The 22,884-nt window shown below is 35.7% G+C and overlaps 2 protein-coding genes and 1 pseudogene across 3 annotated transcripts; 1 reads left to right on the top strand and 2 right to left on the bottom strand.

The window, feature by feature from the left end:
- Window positions 1-2,566: 2,566 nt before the first annotated feature.
- On the bottom strand, window positions 2,567-5,256 carry LOC132174600 (putative inactive receptor kinase At3g08680; annotated as a pseudogene). The gene is made up of 2 exons (XR_015911789.1): window positions 3,963-5,256; window positions 2,567-3,225 (listed from the first exon to the last, which is right to left on the bottom strand). The product of XR_015911789.1 is annotated as a putative inactive receptor kinase At3g08680 (transcript).
- A 3,027-nt stretch (window positions 5,257-8,283) lies between these two features.
- LOC132175318 (Protein kinase superfamily protein) lies at window positions 8,284-10,125 on the bottom strand. Its single transcript, XM_059587211.2, has 3 exons — window positions 10,000-10,125; window positions 9,108-9,611; window positions 8,284-8,946 (listed from the first exon to the last, which is right to left on the bottom strand). Exons 2-3 carry the CDS (start codon window positions 9,609-9,611, stop codon window positions 8,554-8,556), a joined length of 897 nt encoding a protein of 298 aa, XP_059443194.2. The 5' UTR covers window positions 10,000-10,125; the 3' UTR covers window positions 8,284-8,553.
- A 4,405-nt stretch (window positions 10,126-14,530) lies between these two features.
- On the top strand, window positions 14,531-18,866 carry LOC132174991 (FRIGIDA-like protein 1). The gene is made up of 3 exons (XM_059586777.2): window positions 14,531-15,756; window positions 17,450-17,625; window positions 17,941-18,866. The coding sequence occupies exons 1-3, from the start codon at window positions 14,685-14,687 to the stop codon at window positions 18,613-18,615; spliced, it is 1,923 nt and encodes a 640-aa protein (XP_059442760.2). The 5' UTR covers window positions 14,531-14,684; the 3' UTR covers window positions 18,616-18,866.
- Window positions 18,867-22,884: the final 4,018 nt, after the last annotated feature.

Raw genomic sequence — 22,884 nt, 5'->3', positions numbered from 1 at the left:
AACTCACAAAACCTCCCTGGCAAGAAGCCAACCAGAAGAATAATAGGACCAAAATCCTACATATGGGGACATGGGCATTCTTAAAATATCAAAATCCTATATATGGGCCAACTCATTATTGCAATTTCTTTCCGAATTTTCTCAAAACCTTTAATCCTCAACAAATCTTGTTTTGGTAATTAATTTCCTTGTGTATGCTAGCTTGTATTGCAATAGAAAAATGGGTAAATTACATTTTATCCCCACAAAACTTATATCTCATTTGCACTTCAAACTTTTAAATTACGACTCATTGTAACGATTTGACTGCTAGTATTGGTGGATGAATTACGACTCACATGTCACTATTGGGGTGATTTTTTTTTTTTTTTTTTTAATCGAAGTTAGCAAGGGTGAAACATAGGTGGTAACTCATAACATTTTGGTGGTTCGTGGGCTCGAGTTACCTTGATTCATCATTTAGATGTCGAAGAGCAAATGGAGTGTAAGTTTGGGAAGTAAAGTGGAATTTACCCAAAATAAAAAAGGTTCCATTTGTTATGGAAAGTGTGTGAGTTGCATAACACAAAAAGAAGTTCAAATGATATATGATCCAACACAAATATAGCTACAAATAAATCCTCCTTTATGAGGTAATCTCTAGTCTTTCCTTCTTGAAGAAACTAGCAATTTCATCCAATTGGAATATATATATATATATATATAACAAAAGGTATATAACAAAAGGCAACAGATGGTTATGGTCTAACCAGCAAAATTAACAGATTTAAGGAAATATTAAAAGAACTAAGATTGTCTTTTCAGGCAAAAAAATAAAGCACTGATGATAATTGTTGGGGTGGAGCCCAACAGTGAGGTGGCACAAGGAGTCTCCATCTTATATCATTTAGTGTGTTGAGTAAGTATTTAGGGTTTAACAAAAATACCATCCAAGATGATTGTTAAGATGTGACACACCCAAAAGGGACCAACATCTTTTAGGGTATTCTATCACTTAGATTTTTTAAGGTATTTTACCATCTAGATTTTCTCAATTCCAGACCATCATTTTTAAATTGAATGGTTGAAATAAGAATTCTTGAGTATTAGGATCCCTCAAAGGGCACTTTTTTTTTTTTTTTTAATTAAAAAAAAAAATTTATAGGACCCAATGTGGTTTCGCCCGTGATTCTCTCAATTTCACTTGAAATGGGGAAGAGTACTCATTTCATGATTAAAATTAAATTTTACAAATCTAATGGTATATATGTTGTTACATGATAAATATGTTACTAGCTACGACATTTAAAAAATTTTAAATAATGAGACACACCATCTATCCCGTTAGAAGTAATAAAACAAAATTCTGATTATAAGATGACTTCTCACCATTTTACTTGAAATGGAGAAGATGATGTAAAAATTCCTAATCCAAACCACAGCAGGTCCCAACCATTAATTATTAGTCAAGATCATGTGGATGAGGAAACGTCACCGTGTAATTAGGGTTGGCTTCTAATTTAAGGGTAACCATGACTTTGTCTGTGAGCAATTTCCTTACAGTATGTTAAGAATCTGACAGGGCAGCTTTGTTGGTTGGGGGAAGAGAGATGCTTTTATTCTTACTACAAACGCCACCTTTTGTAACGTTTTTAAGATGATCATGATCAAGAGAATTGCTTTCTCTTCTGCAGGAAGTCCTTGACATAAGATGGTTCATTTATAGCATACTTGTTTCATACTGTCATATTTGTCCGTTAGAATTTATAATTAACTATCAACTTAAGCTTTTGGAATATGTTTGTGTTATGAGTTAAGGATATGGAGTTGTCCAATTCTTAGGCTAAAAATTGGTGTGTTTCAATGTATAAATTCCCAATGTTGAAACAGAAAGGAGAAAAATCAGATTTGCAGCAGCCTTTTTTCTCCTCTATTTTCTCTTTTTGCTGCAGAAAACTGCACTCATAAACATTTGGACTATAGCTTGGAAAAAAGAGAAGAAAAAGGCATTACACTATGCTTAATGCATACGTTGGCAGATTGGCTATACCTCCCACAATCATGTAGTGGAAACTTAGACTGATATGTTAATGTTTAACATGAATTGAGCATTGTGCTTGACTGAGAGATAGCTTATGTTCTTCTAAATTAAAAGAAACAAAATGTTACGAGAATAGAGTTTTATTAATATTATGATATATTAAAATATAAATACCGTAGAATATTTTATTGTGTTTATTTTTATTTGATATTGTCTTTATTTATTTCCATGAAAGAGTCTTGATAACTCAGCCCTAGTTTGTATTTCAATAAGAGTTGATGATTCAGCCCTATAAAATATTGTAATAGTTTGCCTATTTAAAGGGCATTATGTTATGAATAAAACAACAAGAAAATCAATCCAAACTTTATGTTTAAAACGGTTTTAGGTTCCCTTCAACGAATCTAAAGGGTCTAGGTTCCCTCAAAACATAACAATGTATCCCGTTAAAGTGTATGTAAAAGCATTCACATACGTAACACAAAACATGCAGATGATATATATATATATATATATATATATATATGTAGATCATAACCAAAAGCTTCAGTAATTTGATCCAGGACTATCCCAAGTATCAGTTATGATAGTGTGAAGAACACAGCAATCATGTTGGTTGGATCCACAACAAGATTCATCAAGTGAATTAGAATGGTCTCCTTGCACAGTCACAACCTCCCCAATCTTCTCCAAAACTTCTGCCATGGTTGGCCGATCCTCAGGAGAATGTGATACACATTTGAGGGCTATATTCAGCAAGGGAAATGCCCAGTGAGTTGCAGCTTTACTCACCTCTTTGTCAAAGACCTCTCCAGTCCATTCCTCCCTCACCATAGCCCTCACCCATTTAGGAAGGTCTATCCCACTCTTCTCCACAGTTTTGCCTGTCAGTAGCTCCAGGAGAATCACTCCAAAGCTAAAAACATCTCCTTTTTCTGTTAAGCTTTTCTCAGGAGCTGTATAACCACTAATGGGGTTCAAGACACAGAGTTTGCTGGAGTCAAGAAATCTTGAAAACCCATATTCACTTATCAGTGGTACATTATTTTCATCCAAGAGTATGTTTGATAGCTTAAGATTCCCATGGGGGATTATCTCCTCCTGCTCATCAGAACTTTGATAGATGAAGGCCAAACCCTTTGCAATCCCACTTGCTATGGACAACCGAAGTCCCCAAGGGAAGTCCCGCTTATCTTCAATATAATCTGCAGAGACCAAAAATGTTAGCAGAGCTGAAGACATATCTGATTGCTGAGTTCCTGAATTTGTCAAAAGTTATTTTATTTGTTAAATCACAATTATCCCAAAACTTAAGCTGATAGGAGGCCAACACATGAAATATCTAATTGAAATATGAATAAATGATAGAGACATGCATCGTCGAACTTAGAACTTGGCTCATACCATATTAAATTGCCAGTTATCCCAAAAACTTAAACTGATAAGAAATGGTTAATTTAATTATTTTATTAATATTCTAACATTATTCTTTATTTTCCTGCCAAAAATCAAGTTCCTTAACTCCAAGATTTGAGCTTAGGTTGGGATCAGAATGAACGCGGACACTACAACTCATTTTATAAGATCTATTTTATATTTTAAAAGCCTTAGAGCATTTACATCCAACTCAGCAAATTTTATCAATATTGGTGATTTTTCACCCAAATTTGCATCATGGTTAGCTAAAATAACCTTTAACTAGCCAAATATGAATGCTCTCAGAACTAGAATAGGCCAACTCCTTATTCAAAGGCCTAGAAAATTTTCTAGTTTTATTTTGTGTTGATGCATGAGTGCAGCTGTGTGGTGGGTGTGTATGTGTTTGCAAGCCAAAAGGCAAGCAAATTCTCTTTTGTGTTTGAGTGATGGACAGCCTGACTATGACCTGCTTTGGTTACACAGGATGACTTGCCATGTCTGGAAGTATTAGATCTCAACTTACCTTCTAGCAAGTTTAGAAGACTCCCATTGCTTTGATAGTTATAGATGAAAAGTTTTTCTTCATTTGTTGAATGTTAACCAACAAGGGGCAGAATGTTTGGATGCTTTAAGTTCCCTATCTGGATCATTGTTTGGACAAACTCCTCAAAGGATACCTGCAATTTCTTCAATCTTTTGACTGCAAAAAGGGCACTGTTTTTAAGTATTACCTTGTCAAGGGTGCTGCAAAGTGTCTGGTTTTGCAAGTCAGCTGTGGCTTCAAGGAGGTCCTCCAATTTGAACCTTTCCTGCTCCTCAACAAAGAACACAAGCTCTGACCGCCTTTCGACTGCCTCAACTTCCTCTTTAGCCTTGGGGGTTGGTGTTTTGGGAGGAGGAGAGTCCTGAAGGCCCTTCAGAATCTCCCTCTCTTTGGCTGAATTGATCCTCTTTCTCACTAAGTAGGTACAAAACAGAAAGAATGCAATGACAAGAACTAGAATCCCCCCGTTTACCCAGTAGTGTTTATTTGAGTTTTCACTGCTACTTTTTGGGCTTTCTGAAGGTGTGTCCATTAATTCCCTTGCCTCTACCTTGTCTCCACTGCTAACTTTCTATAATGCACTTGATTTCAAGGAATATGTATAGAGATTCTTGAACTCCTGCTTCAAATATGGCATGCTGCTTGTAAAACGATTGTTAGAGATGTCCAAGGTCCTGAGATATTTCATTTCTGTTAGAGCAGCCATAGGCAACCTTCCACTCAGAAGATTGTTGCTTAGATTTAAATAAGTCAGCCTTGTGCAGTACAATATTGAGTAAGGGATGTTTCCTCTGATGTGATTCTTTGCTAAGCTTAGAACTTGCAGATTTGGGAGCCTGCAAAGGGTAACAGCATCAACTATGCCACTAAGATTCAAATTTTCAAGCCAGATTTCTTCTATGGCAGTAGCCTGTAAATTGCATTTTACACCCTTCAACTCATGCATGCAGGGATGTGGCAGCAACCCATTCCACTCAATTCTCAGCACATTTTGTGGATCAACAGCTTTAATGAAACTGAACAAAGATTGAGATTCTGATAACTGACCTCCATTAGAGACCACCATCAGGAGAGGAAGAACAGCAATGCATACAACTACCCTCTTCAAAAACAGATTGAACACCCTCTGGCTCTGCATATTTTAGTCTGTGCTGTTTATTTTGGATCATCAAAACTCTTTCTTTGTTCTTTAAGGCATCTCAAATCACAGATTCCGAATCATTATATATTGCTGCTCCTCCTTTTGTTTTGATACATCAGATGAGGACATCTTCCTTCATAGTTTCCAATGTTTTTATGACTATCTTTTCTTATGTATGCGACAGCACCAATGTTTCATACATATACATTAATTAGTTATCTTCTATGTGATGTCACATTCATGTATACAGTCATGACATTAAGCAGATGATGTTTGAATAAGCAGACACATCAGAAATGCCATCATCAAAGCAAAATACTGATACGGTATTCGGAGAATTCTATGTTTTTCTTGGATCTTCTAAACTTAAAAGAGTGGCACTTTCGAAGTTGCCAGTTGCCATCTGTGCCTTTGTTTGGTTCCTTTTTTTGTTTGCTATGTCTGGTGTTTTCAGACCAAGTATAACATGTATTAAAGACCGCATTAAAAGGTTGTCAAAGTATTAATTAAATGATTAAATTCAATTTTTTTTATTCATAGTAATTTAACATAGTATCAAAACAGAAGTGTTCGAATTTTGACTCAACAGTACCCACAATTTCAACTATTGACTTAAACTTTTGTAATAAATGATGATAACGACACGTGTCTGGTTTTATAAAAAACATAAAAATAAAAGATAAGAAAAAAATTAAAATATATATATATATATATATATATATATATATATATATATATATATATATATAAATTTGTCTTCACCCTTTTGTCAAAGATTGCTGGCTCATTGTTCTGTTCAATCTTTACGGCCATATGGCGGCCCTTTTGTCCAGTTTTTTTAATCTTCATTTGTTTTACCTTTCCATTGTTTCTTGTCAATGTCGTGAGAGGTAACTCATTGTTCTGTTCATTCACTCAGATTGTGATTTCTGTAATTCCTTCTTGTTAACGTCAACCATGTTGAGACAAACCACTCCATCTTCTTCATTTGTGTCGCCTTATGTATCTCTACATCTTTTTCACACTTAGGTATATCATGTCGTTTCATATATACAGTGATGCGGTCATAATGTGATGACACCGTTAAACTTTTAGGGAAAAATGTAAAATTAGTCCTTGTGGTTTACTTGATTTATAATTAGCTATATGTGTTATCAAAATGAACTCAAAGGTCCTTGAGGTATGCCCAAAAAAATAATTTAGTCTCTACAGTCAAATTTCGTCCACTAATTTAACATATTTCGTTAGTATGACACTGATTTAAATATGACAAATATCACAATTTTATTGGCTCTAACATTTCAAGCTATCAAAATCTGTTAAGTCAGTGAACAGAATTTGACTTTAGAGATTAAATTGTTTTTTTGGCATACTTCAGGAGCCTTTGAGTTCATTTTGATATTACAATGAGCTAATTGCAAATCAGGTAAATCACAGTTACTGATTTTACATTTTTCCCAAATTTTTAATAGAAATTAGACAAAATGATCTATTTGGTAATGTTTGAATCTTAAGGAATAAATTTATCAGTTTTCACCTTTTTAGGGAACGATTTGATAAAAAACCATACCTCGGGAACCAATGGTCCAATTGAGCATTCGATCCTTAATATATTAACACTCATTCTCACATATGAGCTCTAACTTTCTCTCAATAAAGTGAGGTTGAACATGTCAAATATTTAACTAAAAATAGAGTAATCTGTGGAGTTAGGGTTTGAAATCTGATATCATATTAAATCTTTATTTATTCTAAAAATTTAATATAAACTAATAAAAAAAGAATAAATTTAATCAATATATTAACATATTTAACCTTATAATTCATATCAATACATTTTGAACACTCATTCATACGTACCTAATACTCTTAAAATATATGATTTCTTTTGTAGTAAGCACACCCAACAAAAACTTGAGGAAATGATTTATTTTATATAAGGCTCGTTAATGATCACAATTTATGCTTAAATAATCCTTCGCCTCTTTACGCGTAAAGCACGTTACTTGCACACTAATCATATTCGATTATTTTATTACAAAACTTAGACTTTCTCCTAATTTGTTTCATACTTCTTAACCTATTCTTTTTGCTAAGCACTACATTTATACATTATGTTAGAGCAGTTGACTGTCTGTCGAGATAACGATCGAAAGTACCTCCAAACAAAGAAGAGCTTGGCAAAAGAGTTAAGAGTTGTTGGCATGGGCTAGCAGGGATTCTTTCGATGCTTAAGTCAATATAATTCAAAAGAAGATATTCTTAAGAAAAGCAGAGATAATGTGCAAAAGGAAGAAGACAAAAAAGTCTTCTTTTACCTAAGCCGCTCTTTATAGTAGATTTTGCCATTATAACCGTCTACCATGTGCCTTCCCAATCGCAAATACTCCATACATCCCACAACTCTTGTCATGCGATTGGCTCGTGCCGAAAATCATGGAGACGGTTGCGAACGTGCCAAAAAAAGGGATCCCGTGTAACATTAGTACCGTGCAATTGTTCTCGAGTCAGTTAATTGATGGATGAGGTATCTAGTCCACAGGCCTAAGATATTATAAAACCTATCAGCATTGACAAAGTTTGATGCCAAATTCTCAACCCTTTTCTTTTTCTTTTAAGAAAATAGAGGACTCTGCCTATGCCAGTGAGGCAACAGCACACCCACAAGGCCATTGGGCCACCCCCACTTCCCCTAGTCATTATTCTTTGCCCCATGCGAATAGCCACTTTACTGAATCTCAAAGGCCACTTGCTTCTGAATGTCATAATCTCTAGGTTGGCACTTTATTAGATACAAAAGAATATGTTTAGTCTTTAGAACCAAATCAACCCATTGACTTCAATTTATTTATTTATTTTCCCTTTATTCCATTGACTAGATAATAAAGTTGAAATCTTGAATTGTGATAAGTGTGATAACAGTATCTTCTTAAAATAAACATGCTTGAAATCCACTTTGGAAAATTGTTTCAAGAAAACATCAAAATAATGGGGCTATATGCTCCATTTAAATCTCCTTAAACTTTAAGAATATTTAAAGTGGTATCAATGTAGAAGTCCCCACGTAAACAAGAGTGTTTGAATAATTAAATTTACCACATTCCGTCGACTTAAGCTTTTAAGATAAATAAGCAGCAAAACACTAGTAGTAAACTCAATCTTTTCTAACTTCAACTTTTGTTGTGTTCAAACATCAAATCCAATGTACAAAACAACAGCATCCCCAATTAAACACCTCCCCTATTCTAATATTCAATTCCTCCATTTTAAAAGAGAAAGAAAATGAATATGATTTCAAAGCCAAAACCCACCCTCCTTATGCCCCTCCAAAAACCACAAATAATAAAAATGAACAAATACAATTGAAAAAGAACTAGACTGAAACAACAAATTGTAAATTTAAGCACACTTGGAAAACAATATTGCTCATCATGAAGCAAAGAATTCATCATTTTCATCATCATCAACTTCATCAAAGAACGGATCCTTTAGGAGCTCCGCCGCAGAAGGTCTAGCCCTCGGCTGGGCGAGGCACTTCTCGATGAATGCCATCACCTCCATATCCTTGATCTTGCTCAATGCTTGAGGCCTCACCCCAGATGACACCTTCTTGTATATCTTAGCAACGTTGTCACACTCACTATATGGAATTTCCAAAGTCACCATCTCTAGTATGCACATTCCAAACGAGTAGATGTCCACCATTTCTGTATAATCCTCCTCGTAAAGCTCCGGCGCCATGAATTCCGGCGTCCCCAATACCGAATGCGCCAAATGGCTCTTCCCCACTATTGCTGCCAATCCCAAATCACCAATCTTTACCTATCAAAACAAAACCAATTCAAAAAGTAAGAAACACCAAATTAAAGGACAAAGTTTTCTTGTTATTAAACCAAATCGTAGAAAAACGCTTAAATTGAAAGTAATTAAGACTAAATTTGATTGCTTGGCTACATGGTCTAAAAGTGTTAGTAGGTGCATACCTGACCAACGTTCCCATTGACAAAGACATTGCTGCAATTGAGATCTCTATGAATGACACAAGGCTCATGGGTGTGCAAGTAGTCCAACCCCTTTAAAATCTGCTTAGACCACTTCTTCAACGCCTTCATCGAAACATGCCTATGCTTCTTCCTATATTCCCTCAAGTTCCCACTCGTGCACACCTCGGTGATGAAGTTCAGGGTGTTGTTTTCCCCGTCCCTCCACACGTTGTACAAGGCAATGATGTTCTTGTTCTTTAAGGTTCTCAGTAGCCGGACCTCGGAGTAAAGCCTGTCGATCATGGTGGGATCGTAGGTGAAGTTTCTTAGCTTCACTTGGTTCCATGCTACTTCTATGCCTTCTTCTTGATCGAACGCGCGGTACACTTTTTTCACTGCCCCAGACCCAAGCAGCTCGTTGTAGCGGCCATAGCGGCCCGTTGGATCAATTTCCACGAATTGCTCCGAGTCCTTATCAGATGGATCAGGGTTGACACTAGGCATCTTCAAAGAAAAACATGCAAAATAATTCAAACAAACACTACATATGCACAAGTTTTGGGACAAGAAATTTGAAACCCCATACCATAAATAAAGATCCAGATTCTCAAACTGATACACTCAACAAACTCAGTTTTTTTTATTTTTTATTTATTTTTATTTTATCAAAGCTCTAATTAAGTTTCAATATTCAACCCATAAACCTTAACATAAAATTTTCTGGAAAAAAAAAAGTACAAAAAAGTGGAAATCTTACACACCCAGATGAGAGTTTGACAAAAAAATCAACAAAGTTTCAATCTTTGATGGGTTTGAAGCGTTTGATTGATTAACGGAAGAACATATATGAAGAAGCAATGAAGAACAGAATAGAATAGCCCAGAACTCTTACCGTAAAAGTGGTAAAACGCCGAAAGTTTTCCGCTTTAAACTTCAACCGCTTTGCTTTAACAAAAAAGCTACAGAGTTTTGGAGAAGCTAATCAAGCAGTGAGCCAACTTTGCAAAAGTAGTGCAACGAAAGCAAGAAACATTGAAAAGCAAAAGGGGTTTGGAGAAGGGTATTTATAGGAGCTAGTGTGGACCGTCTCATCCGTAATGAACTAGGTTTGGTGAGGTTAACCACGGTTAATTTCTTGGTTAATGGTTAATTAATTTTTGGATAAAGGTAATTTAAACCGTTTTAGCTTTTAATTTAAGATTTTTCTTTTGAAACAGACAGTCAAATCTGATAGCGAAGTTTATAAAGGGAAACTTATATTTCGAATAATGTATTGGCAAAAGGTCCTCTTCATTTCACTTCGAAGTGGGAGTAAGTATTTCACAATTCACAGTCAAATTTTTATTTTATAAATTTAAAATAACATATATTATGTAAATTATTATATACAACAACAAAATAAAATATATGGCTGACAAATTTTGGAGTAATAATACATATTTAACTTTCATCTCATTCTCGTACAACGAAACTGAAGTACTCATTAATCCTTAGATTGACATCAATCCAATCGTATGAGAATAAGATGTGAGTTAAGTACTTTAATAGTCACAATTTTTGACGTGATCTACAAACCCGATATAAATTCAATAGGAAAGTAGCGGGTTAGAAGAAACTCGTCTAATTAAATTGGTCCAATTACGATTGACCTATATGCATCAACATAATTTGAGTTCGACATATGACATAAGGATTAACAATTTTTTATACAACTTATGAACTCGACAGAATGAAATCAATAAGTTAAAGACTGAGCAGTTTGACACGTTTAAATTAAAATTTGACATATATAATCTTACGAGAAATGCTATTTAAAAAATTGCTATATAATTACCATTCATTAATAAAAAGTAAAATAACACACGACATTCCTGAAATCTTGACGATAAAATATCTATTATTTTCCAAATCGAGACTTGGCATTTTGGGTACCACGTTTAACCTAGTCTTTACCCTTTTAGGGACTTTATTGTCTTTTATGAGGTTTGTTCCTTCCTTGTATGTTGGGAAAGAAGAAAGTCAACTTTGGTACCTAGAAATTTGTAACTGTCAAGCGTGGGACCCATGGACGCCGAGATATCGCTGGAGCACGCCCGTAATCGGATTGGAGGGAAAAGTCTTTAGTAGCCACGCGTGAGGGTGTTTGGCTACTAAGAAAATTATTTTCCAGTCTTAAGTTCCACATTCTTTGACACGGTCGATCTACCAATTTCGGCCAGATTGGCTTTCAAAGTTGAAGGCCAACTGGACATTAAGGTCGGCCTTAGACTAAAACTTATTAAAAATTAATAATTAAGAAATAACTAAAGGGTGGTCAAACCACTCCTCTTTGACCTGGTGGGGGTAGTTGAAACCCCGTGAGAATGGTTCGGCCACACGGCCCACACGGCCCACACCTCTTAACTATTTCAAAAATAGTACGTAGAACCATCTCTAGAGGTTGTAAGGATGATTTAGTCATCGTTAGAACCATTTTGGGGTGACTAAACCACCTTTATAGTCTCTAGGGATCTTTGGTTACCCCTTATTAGTTTAGGGGCGGTCGAACCCCCTCTCAATCTACTACCTTTTATTTTTGTTGTTTTTTATTTTAATATTTTTATGAATAATTTGGGCATTTTTTTTATAAAAAAAATGTCATGTGCGTGTCATTTGTGGGTTTTTTTTTTTTTTTTTTGGTCAATTTTAAGACAAAATGCTAACCGATTGAGTAACTTGTAACGATATTAACTATTTTAGTTTAGATGGAGTAAGTGTATTTTATTTTATTTTTCCTAAATGTTGATATGAAAATGTCTTTACACATTTGATTTGAAAACAATGGATAAGATTTGAAGAAATCTGATGTTAGGGTTTTGCATGCATGGAATTATGAAGGCATGAAGGAACATGTGATTAGTCCAAGTTGGCTAATGGCTATTGCCTCCCCCCTAAGCATATATACTATATATATATATATACGTAGGACATGTGAAGCATATAAAAGCCATGGAAAATGAATATATAGCTAGCTTGATCCAAGGGGAAACATGAATTATGGTACATTTCCCGTGAAGATAGATCACCTTTGCATTGCATTTTTCATACGTAACTCCAATCTTTTGGCCCCGAACATCGAACTAGTACACATACCAGTGATACCACGTCCATCACCTTTAATTCCCATTAATATTGGAAAGTGCATGAACACATAATTGGATCCAACTTTGATCAATTCTTCCATGCATGTAAATGTCACAAGAAAGGCATTATTCTTTAAAGTTTTGGGTCAAAGGAAAGGAAATTGAATGTGATCAATGATCATCATGTCTTAGCTAGGCAGAGCTTTTTAAGTACAAAACAAAGGTTTCTTTTAAATTGAGTTTGAAAAAATCTCTCAAATTCAGTTCACGTACATTTTGATTACATGTTAGTTTAATAGACTGAATTAAAATAAATATCTCCAATTCAATTTAGAAGAAAACTTTACCGTAAAATATATATTATTACGTACGAGGAAGACAACGTCTTTGATTCCATTGTTTGTGCGTATTAGAGCTTTTAAGGCGAATAATTCCACCAACTTGGTCATAATAAACCTTCCAAGGTCATTTTCTATTATTTATGGACAACATTATATCATTTCCAAGGTCTTTGATCATTTATATGGACTAATTAAAGAAATTATGAGAAAGGGAAATATTTTTTTTCTAAAGTTGTACGTGAAAAAACTAATGCTTATGTAAATTTTCCTTTTGCAATCCATGACTATTTTTTATTTCCTTAAGCAAATAAGCAATACACAAGAACGGAACACAAAAGACTAGAAGATCAATGGATCTTTTGGTTTGCAACCCATGACTTGATACGGTAGATCACGATCTTTGCAATTGACCAATCTGAACAGCTAATTGAGAAAAGATTTTAATGAAATTCACTTGTCTAAACAAGTATCACGGGCTATTGAGACATTTGTTTGAACAGATAAACCTCATTGAAACATTTTCTCGTTTGAGACCCGAGCAAATTGCAATCAATCACTGAATCACAACCAATCCTAATCCAATACGTAGGGGTGAAGAAACTCAAATGTCTTATTTATTAAGGGTCAAAATTGGTTGCCATTATGCTTAATTGGGTAGTATTGGAATCTATGGGGTGCCCCCAAGTTTGACATCCCATATGATATTCCCATGGGTAGCCCATGTGATAGAAAACAAAGCATGCACCCACTTCACTTGATGCCTTCTCGGCGGAAGTTGAATAGGATAAATATCTTTTGGATACCGTTTTGGGCCTTTGGCAATCACGACATATATAAATTGTTGTTCCATGAGTCATGATCTTTATGTCTTATTTTTTCTAGGAGTGAAAAGGCGGTTTATTAAGTCTTATGGTATTCTTTCATTTGTTAACTTAGCAAATACAATTTAAATTGCTAATATAATGGGATAAAATTATGATGTATAAAGGCACTGTCACATAAACTCAATGAAAATGAGATGAAATAGAGACTTGGTTTTTAGCATTCTCTTAAAAAAAAAAATTACACTTAACTCCTCACCAAAACACCCGATTTATAATCTGACCTCTAATATTTAAAAATTTGTAATGTATTCAACAAAATATCAAAAATTTGCAATGTGATGTTAATAGTTTCCGTTTCCTTTTACGGAAATGATGAAAATACTTAATTGCCCTTATAATTTTAAAAAATAAATAAAAACAAATAATAATAATAATAATTGGGGGTGGCCGAAACCACCCCCAAATGGTCGGAATCAGTGCGGCCTGGCCACCCCCATGCCCAAAGGGGTGGCCGTAGCTCACCACCTGTTTTTTTTTTTTTTTTTTTGAATTGGGGGCATTTTTTAAATTTCTTAAAACACACGGGAAAATTTTGGAAATTTTAGACAAAAAAATGCACGTGCCTCGCAAGTGAGCAAATTTCCATCAAATTGGACCGGAAATAGTTAACAAAGTGGTTACATTGCAAATTTTTGATACTTTGTTGGGGTATATTGCAAATTTTTAAACATTGGAAGTCAAATCGTAAACCGAGTGAAACTTTGGGAGGTAAAGTATAATATTTCCCAAAAAAAAAAAAAATCATGGCGACTTGTGCATTAAATCTTAGAGTAATGTTATACATCATTCTCTAAGAGGTAGCTCAATCGGCTAGGACCACACTTTATGAAGTGGAGGTCACTAGTTCGAATCCCCTTCCCCCCTCTCATGCGGACATGTCAAAAAAAAAAAAAAAAAAAAATGTTATACACCATTCTCATGAGTTTTTGTATGGGTTGGGCTTAAAATGTTGAATCATTTTAAACATTTATAGGCTGGGCTTTGGCATCTTTTTCTGCTTTGGTCTAATGGGCCGTGATTTTGGCCTATTTTGAGTTTGAGGTTTCTAAATCGTCGTACGAAACCGCGCATTCGAAACACAATGTATGAATGATGTAAAACCCAGCCTTAAAACTCGCTTTCTCAGAAAGACTGCAATTTCATCCCTTTCTTCTCCGTTGGGTTTGGCTTTTCTTCTTCAATCGAAGATACGCTGTGAATCCCAGTCTCCCCCGGAAAATCCTGTTTATCATGGAGACACTGGAAACGATCTCGGCGGCTCTTGAATGCACAGACGCGAAGAAAGAGGACCTCAAGAAGGCCTTCGACGAGTTGCAATCCCATTCCTCAGTCCTCGCCTCCTTCTCTCTCAAGTGGTCCGACCTCGACGCTCACTTCACTGCCCTACAGAACTCGCTCACTGAACGATTCCACCTCCTGGAATCGCTCGAGTTTGAAAAACAAACTCAGGCCCACTGCACCGTGTCGACTCAGTTAACTTCCAAAATTGATCCATGTGCCTCAAAAGGTCAGAACGCCCGAACCAATCCAGAAGACCCTTCTTCTTCATCAATTTCGGAGACCCAGATGACCCAAATTGGGGTTGACCCGAGTGGTGATGTGGGTGCGGATTTGGTGAACCCGCCGATGCCCGAGTTGAGGGCTTCGTGTGAGAGTATGGACGGGAAGGAAATTGACCCATGTGCCTCACAAGGTCAGAACGCCCAAACCAACCCAGAAGACCCTTCTTCATCAATTTCGGAGACCCAGATGACCAAAATCCGGGTTGACCCGAGTGGTGATGTGGGTTCGGATTCGGTGACCCCGCCGAGGACCGAGTTGAGGGCTTTTTGTGAGAGCATGGACGGGAAGGGGTTGAGGAAGTACGTATTAGAGCACCCAAATGAGAAGGTGGCGATAATAGCCGAGCTACCCGGTGCAGTGCGGTGCGCGCCGGACCCGGCGGCGATGGTCTTGGACGCCATGGAAGGGTTTTATAGCGTAAAGGGCAATAAGGAAGGGGATGTGGGTCGTTTGAGGAGGTCTTGTGTGCTATTGTTGGAGGCATTAATGGAGCTTAAGGCCAATGTGGGTGTGGGAGTGAGGGAGAGAGCAAAGGAGTTGGCTTTGGAGTGGAAAGGAAAGGCGAGCTCCAGTGAAGTTCAAAATTTTGAGGTGATGGGGTTTTTGCATTTGGTGGCGGTGTACGGGTTGCAGTCCGAGTTCGACGGGGATGAGCTTGTGGATTGCTTTGTCATCGTTGCGCAGTTTCGGCAGGCCGTGAAGTTGTGCCGGGGTTTCGGTTTGGGGGATAAAGTTGCCGGTAAGGCAGTTCGAGACATTGATTTTTTGGATGAAATTGTTTGTGCTAACCTGAGTGTGGTTTATTTTATGATATTTTACCTTTCGTGGTTCATACTTGTGATGTACAGGTTCATGTTAGATGAGCTTCTGTTTTGTTTAAGTTGGAGTGCCATTTAAGAAGTTTAGAGTAGCGGAAGAGGAGGTTGAAATTTGAAACTTGATGCTAAAAATATGAATTGTTTGCCTGAGACATAGTCGATTGATAAAATTATTAATACTGAAAAATCTTGCCTGCTGGGAATCTAGGGCGGACTGAAATAGTGAATCCTAGGGATATGATCTGCAGGATATATTGGTTGGAATTGTAAAATTGACGGGCTTCGTTTATGTATCTCAGGGATAAATTCAATAGATTAGTGGGGGTGTATATTTGAAGAGGGTATTTATCCTGAATGAGTACGTGGTAATTATCAAAATAACTCTAAAACTATACTTCAGACGTTGAATAATTTATTGAACCCAGTATGGTCTTATATAAAGAGGGTATGATATGCATATGAAATGAATATATAACATGGAAACAGGACTTTAAGCTACCTTACCAAGTAAATAATAATATGGACGAGCAACATGATCTTTTAAAGTATTGACTGATGCTTAACAGCACTTTATTGATCATCACACCAATAGGAACAAGAACTGTACTAGTATTGGTTCTCTATGTTCTCTATGAGTTAGTACAGGCCTTGTCAAGATGCAGATGTAGTCTCTGTCAATCTTGAATTCGCCAATATAGGTTTTTACTGCTTCATATAGATTACTATGAGTACATGGTTGTTTGTGCTTACTATAAAAGTTCTCCATTCCCTTCATTTTCATGTTTTTTCCCATTTTGTCCAAAGTTCAAAGAACATAAGGTAACTTCACGCTGCCATCTTTGAGGTATAAAAAATGATTTTTGTGTGTACTATATGGACTAAATTTTTAGGCCTGTGAAGTTTGGGTATTTCAATCAAGCTTCAAATTTGGGTATTTCAATCAAGCTTCAAATTTGGGTCTAACATCTGTGTCTGCAAGAGGCCTTCTGATGCAAGTTTTAATGAGGTCAAATCTTGGTACAATAGTAAGAACAAACTTACTATGTGGAAAAATTTAATGATTGCAAGTTTAGTAGAATGAACGTTTTTGCCCCATCTTGTATTAGGAACTTGGTGGTACAATGGTGAATAATGTAGGCCATATTTATGTTTAGAGAGGCTAATTGGAAATTGTGGACATGGTAGCCTCTAGCCCTCTACTAGAAGCTGTAGACATAATGGAAATTAGAGAAGTGTGAAGAGAATATAGAGAGCCCATTTTGTCTTGTTACACACACACAGCACCTGAAGAGAAATTATAAAGATAATGGACTGGAGGAAGTGTTGGGGGAGAGGCTAGAGTGCTGAAATCGTCTCAACATTGATATGATTAGCATGTGCTTGATGCATGGGCAGCCATCCTCTGTCTAGATGAACTTCTTTGGTGGCCCGGTTAACAATTTCCTGTTAAGCTAAGAGTTGGAATTTTTTTTTTTTTCAGGCTTTACAGTTTTTTATCAGGGAATTTTCTACCCAGATGACTGTTTAGGGTGTAAGCAGTCATATGGGAGATATTTGGTTCCTCCCTTTGAGTAATCTGACGTCAGAGTCAAATGCTGTTTTTGTTCTTGGCAGATCTCATTCAGAAACTTATAAGTAAGGGGAAGCAACTTCTGGCAGTCAAATTTATTTTCGAATTTGAGCTGACTGAAAAGTTTCCACCAGTCCCTCTCTTGAAATCCTATCTTAAGGATGCCAAGAAGCTTGCTAAGAAAGTCTGGAAAGAAGGAAATGAATCTCACAAGTCACTAGTAATTTTCCATTCCCTTACTTGATTTTCCGGGACAAAAATTAGCTGCAAACTAGTTTGTAGCTAATTTTTACAAACCAATCTAATAAATTGCCGAGTGTTCTTTAGCATGTGAGAAACACTTTTTTTTTTTTAATAGTATTAATAAGAAAGCATGTACTTCTCACATGTTTTAGGAACATATGTCAATTTATTAAACTGGTTTGTAGGAATTAGCTACATTTGTAGCTAATTTCTGTTTGATTTCCCAGGTGCCTTTTGTAATTCAATATTGAACAGTTGCCTGTGTGCTATAATTCTTGAATTTCTCATGCAGAATAAGGCAACAGACAAAGAACTCATTGCAATGAAGTCAGTTATTAAAGTTATTGAAAGCCACAATCTTGACTCTCAGTTTCCAAGGGCAAACCTTGAAAAGCGTATTGAGGCACTGGAGAAGCTGATTGCGAGCAGAAAACAACCTGCAGCAACCCCTCCTGCCAAACCTCAGCAGCCGCAACAGCAACAGCAGCAGTCAAAGAAGCAGAAGAAGAATCTGCAGCCAAAGAAGCAGCAGCAGCATCTGCAGCCGAAGAAGCGGCGGCAGGAGCAGCAGCAGAGTAGAAGCAAGCATACTCGAATAGCTCCTCCAGTTGGTCATGCAGCAGTCCCAGTAATTGTTGATAGTGCAAATTCAACTATTACCCATTATCGACAATCTCATCTACGGTCGGCAGGTTTGTTATTGGATTGTCCTGCTTCATATGTGAGCTCATCATCTGTGCCCTATGGCACAGTAGGCCAGACTCCTACGAGTGTCCCTTTCACAGGCTCATCAGCTGGGCTGTATGGTTTTCCAGGAGCCCCTGTGGGTTTTGGTGGGAACCCAAGCCCTTCTAGTTCCCATCTATACTCATCAGAACCATATCTGCCATCTGATTATTATGATAGGCCAACTGCCTACGGTGGGTATGGTGTGCGGCCTGAATACCATCCATCTTACTATCCTTAGTAGATCTATGTGCTCTTTGTTTTTGTGATAGAATAATTTTGGATGGTTTCAAACTTTTGCCTCTGCAACGCTGGTTATTGGAAAAGCATAGCTTGCTTTTTTGATCACCACGACTGTTGTATAAGCAACTAGATTTGGTGATTAAGAATTGTGAGATTATGTGTAATGTCACATTCTTAATTACTTAGAGTGATTTTATTATTGCCCAAAAGGATTTTGGGTCAATTATATATTTGTTAGTCATTTTTTAATTTCTTTATAGGCTATTTGGAAAATGGTAATTAGCATTGTCCATTTGTTTTGTTATTTGTTGAGGACCTTTTTCCTTAGATTGAGCCAATTTTGTCCCATATGCACATTCAAAATCAAGGTTGTTTTTGCGTTGTTTAAAAGAGAACATAAAGCCTACGTTTTAGCTTTTTCTGGGGTTCTCCCCCTGAGCCTATCTGGAGCAGACGAGTAGTTTGTCTGCTCCATAAAGGGGCGTGCTGTTTACGTATTTAAAAAAAAAGGAAAAAAAAAAAGAAAAGTTTATTGAATCCCTGGACCCCCTATTCTATGCCAGGAAAAGGTTGTCTTTTATGTCTCCTATATTAGAAAGATGAAGAAAATATAGAGTAGTAAAGCTAATTCTTCTTATCTTTGTACAACATCCATGTAGAAGATGGATTTGTGGCTTAAAGTGCCGTGCAAATCAGAAATATGTTTGCTAATCTACCCACTTCTTGTTATCTGTTTTCAGTTTGAATCTCCCTGAATCTCTCACTTTTTTCAAATATATTAAAAAACAATTCAAAGCACAAAACACTTTTCAAAATACAAAACACTTTCTATACAATTTCACACCCTTGTAGAGATATTAGACAAAACAAAGGTGCTTAACTTTTCCAGGGATAGGAAGTAACTTATAATTTATTTATTTATTTTAAAAAGAGGATTAGAGCGGCCGTGTGGTCACCCTCAGTGGCAGAGCCCCCACCTCCGGGTGGCCACACGGCCACTCTGTTTTCTTGAAGTGTATATATATATATATATATATATATATAAGGAGTCAGCTAAATACCTGTTTGGGCTTTCTCAAAATAAGTAGGTGTATTCAATAGAAAACATACTTAAAAAAACACACACACACACACACACTTCTCACATTTATGTCATATCAAAACACTTTTTTAACAAAGGTAACCGGAATTTTTATGTTCTCTTTCCTCACCTCCTGTTAAGCCTCTCTATAATTAAGCAATGGAAGGCAGCCTTTGGTTGTGTATCTATCATCTTTGGGCATCTTCCAGATATCATCCATTTGGAAGATGGCTTGTGCCTCAAATGCATTGTGAGACAATGGAAATATTATGTTTGCAAACAATGAAATTTTTTTCTCTCCCCTTTCCCTGTTTCTCTTTTCCTACCTCCCCCTGTTATAAAACTTTTGAACTCTTCCAGGAATTTCTAAATGTCTAGAACAAGAATTTTTTTATTTTATTTTTTTTTAATTTCTTTTTTATATTTATATTTATTTCTGTTTCTGTTTCATTTTTCCCCTTGGCTGGTACTTGTATTGGCCATTGGAGCTTTTATTGCATCCCATGCTAGTCAATGCTTAAGAGCTGTTCCTTGTGTCATCTGTCACTCATTTGTTTTCCATCAGTTTGTGTTGACACATCCAACTTTCCTGTTCCAATAATGCTGAAGCTGGCTTGATTTAGACTCCTGTTGTGTGGTGCATTGTTCTGAGTGATTTGTACACAAATTATTGGTCCCAGTTGAATTGGAATGTGACAATTGAGGAAGAGTATCCTTATAAACCATTTGCTCTTGGCAAATGTTTTGTTTAGTTGCATCTTCAAAATCTTTGGGTACATGAAATCTCAAATGAAAATGTTATGTTGAAATGTCTTTCTGTTCTTTATGAGATTGCTGGACTTTTTTTTTTCACCTTAGAAAATATTACCACATTTATCTTCAGTTGAAATGGTCGTGGATATGTTTTCAGTATTTGTTGAGTAATGCTATTTTTTACGTCTATTTTAGACCGGTAAACATTACGTGTTTTAAGTGGCTTTTTTTTTTTTTAACACGACATATCATCTGGTGTGAAGAGTAGCATTACTCTTTGTTTAATTGTCTTTTTCCTTTCTCTGAGAATTTAAATTTTGAACTATTGTGACTGGCTGGTAGCCCTCACTTAAATAATTTTATTTTTCTTTGAACAATAGTTCTTATTTTTGGCCATTAGAGAAGAAAAGTAGCCACACTATATACAGAAGTGGTTAAAGTTTGAAGCACACAAATTGAATGTAGACAAGCTGGTTGGTAAGGGAATTATTTGGTCCATCCATAAACATTAAGCCGCATAAATAATGTTAACAATTATTTATTTCACTGCATGGCAGCACAGAGCCATGGCAGCAGACAGCTTCTGGACTGCCTACGTGATCTACAGAAACAACACTTGTTTATATTATAAAACCCTAGAAGAAGGAAAAATGAAGAACAGAGCCTACACAAAGCAGTATTAGTGACTATGATTGAATCTAGTAAATACCCAAGAAGGAAAAAAAATTGTAAATGCAGAGGAAGAATTTACAAAAATTTACTTTCAAGTAACTCAAATTTTTATCTGACAGTTATCTCATAATATGTTGATTATAGCAATCTAAACTAACTTTTGGTTATTATTTTTTAAACAAAATGACTAATTCGTAGGTTGATTACCATTGACATGTTAACATTATAATATAGTTGTGGGATAAAAATATAGTCTCTAGCATTATTGAGAGGAATTGCCTAGAGAGCCTACACAACGGGGGTGTTTGTTAAACTCCCTCACATTCCCCCACATTCACCATACTATTCACTTCATTTTTTTTCCAAAAAAATATTATTACTTTTATATCAAATCACTTACTTTTTATATCTAATCATTTACTTTTTATTACTATTCAAATAAAAAAATCACTACAAAACAAAATTTTTTACTTCTCAATACCATTTTTTCATTTTTTTCATACAAATTATTATTATTATTATTATTTTAATTCATGAACAATGTCCTGAAAAATGAATAGTGCTGGGGTGTTTAACAAACACCCCCGTTGAACATGCAAACCTCATTTTCACTTGAAGCTTGAAGTTCATATTTTATAAACTTTTATTTGTTGACGTGTTTTGGAGCGGTGCCTTTTATTATTCGTTTGAAAAAGTGTTTTGTGTGAGATAAATGTGAAGACCGCATTTATGACTTGAGGAGTGTTTTGTCATTTTTATACCCTCAACCAATTATTATTATTATTTTTTTGTGTCTTCTTCATTTTGAAAAAAGAAAACACAAGTGAACCCTAAATGGAAAAAAAGAAAGAAAAAGAATGATGATATAAGCTGGATTTGGTGGGGGGATCCTGATGTTGCATCCATCACATGGTTTGAAGTTGCATTCTACAGTTGGTGAAGGTGAACTCACCTCCTCTCGGGTACAATTTCACTTTAAATCTTGTCACTCAGTTAAAATTTCCCTTCAAATCTTGTCAGAAATAGCATTTTCCAGGATTCTGATGTGCCAATCTTCAACTCTTTTTTTTTTTAAAAAAAAATATCTACACCTTTTGGATATTATTATGATGGATGGATCCCCATCACACTTCAACTTTCTTCACCACCACAGTAAAAGTAAAAATGTCACTAAAATAAATAAAGTCGGCTAATCAATCTTTTACCAATTCACAGCGACTTCTTTTACTAAAAAACATATCCTCTCATTGATTTAGGTTTCCCTTTTAGCCCTTTTAGGCCCACTGGAGAGTTACTTGTGCGTTGAATTCAGCTGGTTCATTTTTACTTACTCCCAACTGAGTTGTCTCCAAACAAATCCTTTCAATTTATTCTTTTAAAATCAGAATATTACATTTGGAATACAAATTCAACACGAAAATAGATGGGTTTTATCACACTCGTTTAATTAAAGTGTATTGGGTTACGGTTGACCTATATAATCTTATATTTATATTTTGATACGAACTAAACCTGACACACGATATTTAGGACACAAAATTAGTAAATTATTGACATAAAATATCAGATGTCCATAAAGAAAATTGGTAAAAAAAAAGAGAGAAAAAGTTTTTAAGTGTTGGCCCTTGGCTTTGTAATTAAGGCTTTTTAATTTTTAATTATATATATATATATATATATATATATATATATATATATATGTTTTTTAACTGGAGAAAACGTTTAAAAAGACAAGCCAATGACAGAGCGCCCAGATCCAAT

The sequence above is a fragment of the Corylus avellana genome, chromosome 3 (genome assembly GCF_965113065.1).
Source record: "Corylus avellana chromosome 3, dhCorAvel1.hap1.2, whole genome shotgun sequence".
Taxonomy (NCBI): Eukaryota; Viridiplantae; Streptophyta; class Magnoliopsida; order Fagales; family Betulaceae; genus Corylus; species Corylus avellana.
The sequence above is the reverse complement of the archived record's forward strand: the minus strand, read 5'-3'. Positions and strand labels throughout refer to the sequence as shown.

Coding starts and splice junctions, on each gene's coding strand:
- LOC132175318 (XM_059587211.2), bottom strand. CDS start 9,611: ATGCCTAGTGTCAACCCTGATCCATCTGATAAGGACTCGGAGCAATTC. Junction 8,947..9,107: donor TCAATGGGAACGTTGGTCAG/GTATGCACCTAC, acceptor TTGTTTTGATAG/GTAAAGATTGGTGATTTGGG.
- LOC132174991 (XM_059586777.2), top strand. CDS start 14,685: ATGGAGACACTGGAAACGATCTCGGCGGCTCTTGAATGCACAGACGCG. Junction 15,757..17,449: donor TTTGGGGGATAAAGTTGCCG/GTAAGGCAGTTC, acceptor TGTTCTTGGCAG/ATCTCATTCAGAAACTTATA. Junction 17,626..17,940: donor ATGAATCTCACAAGTCACTA/GTAATTTTCCAT, acceptor TTTCTCATGCAG/AATAAGGCAACAGACAAAGA.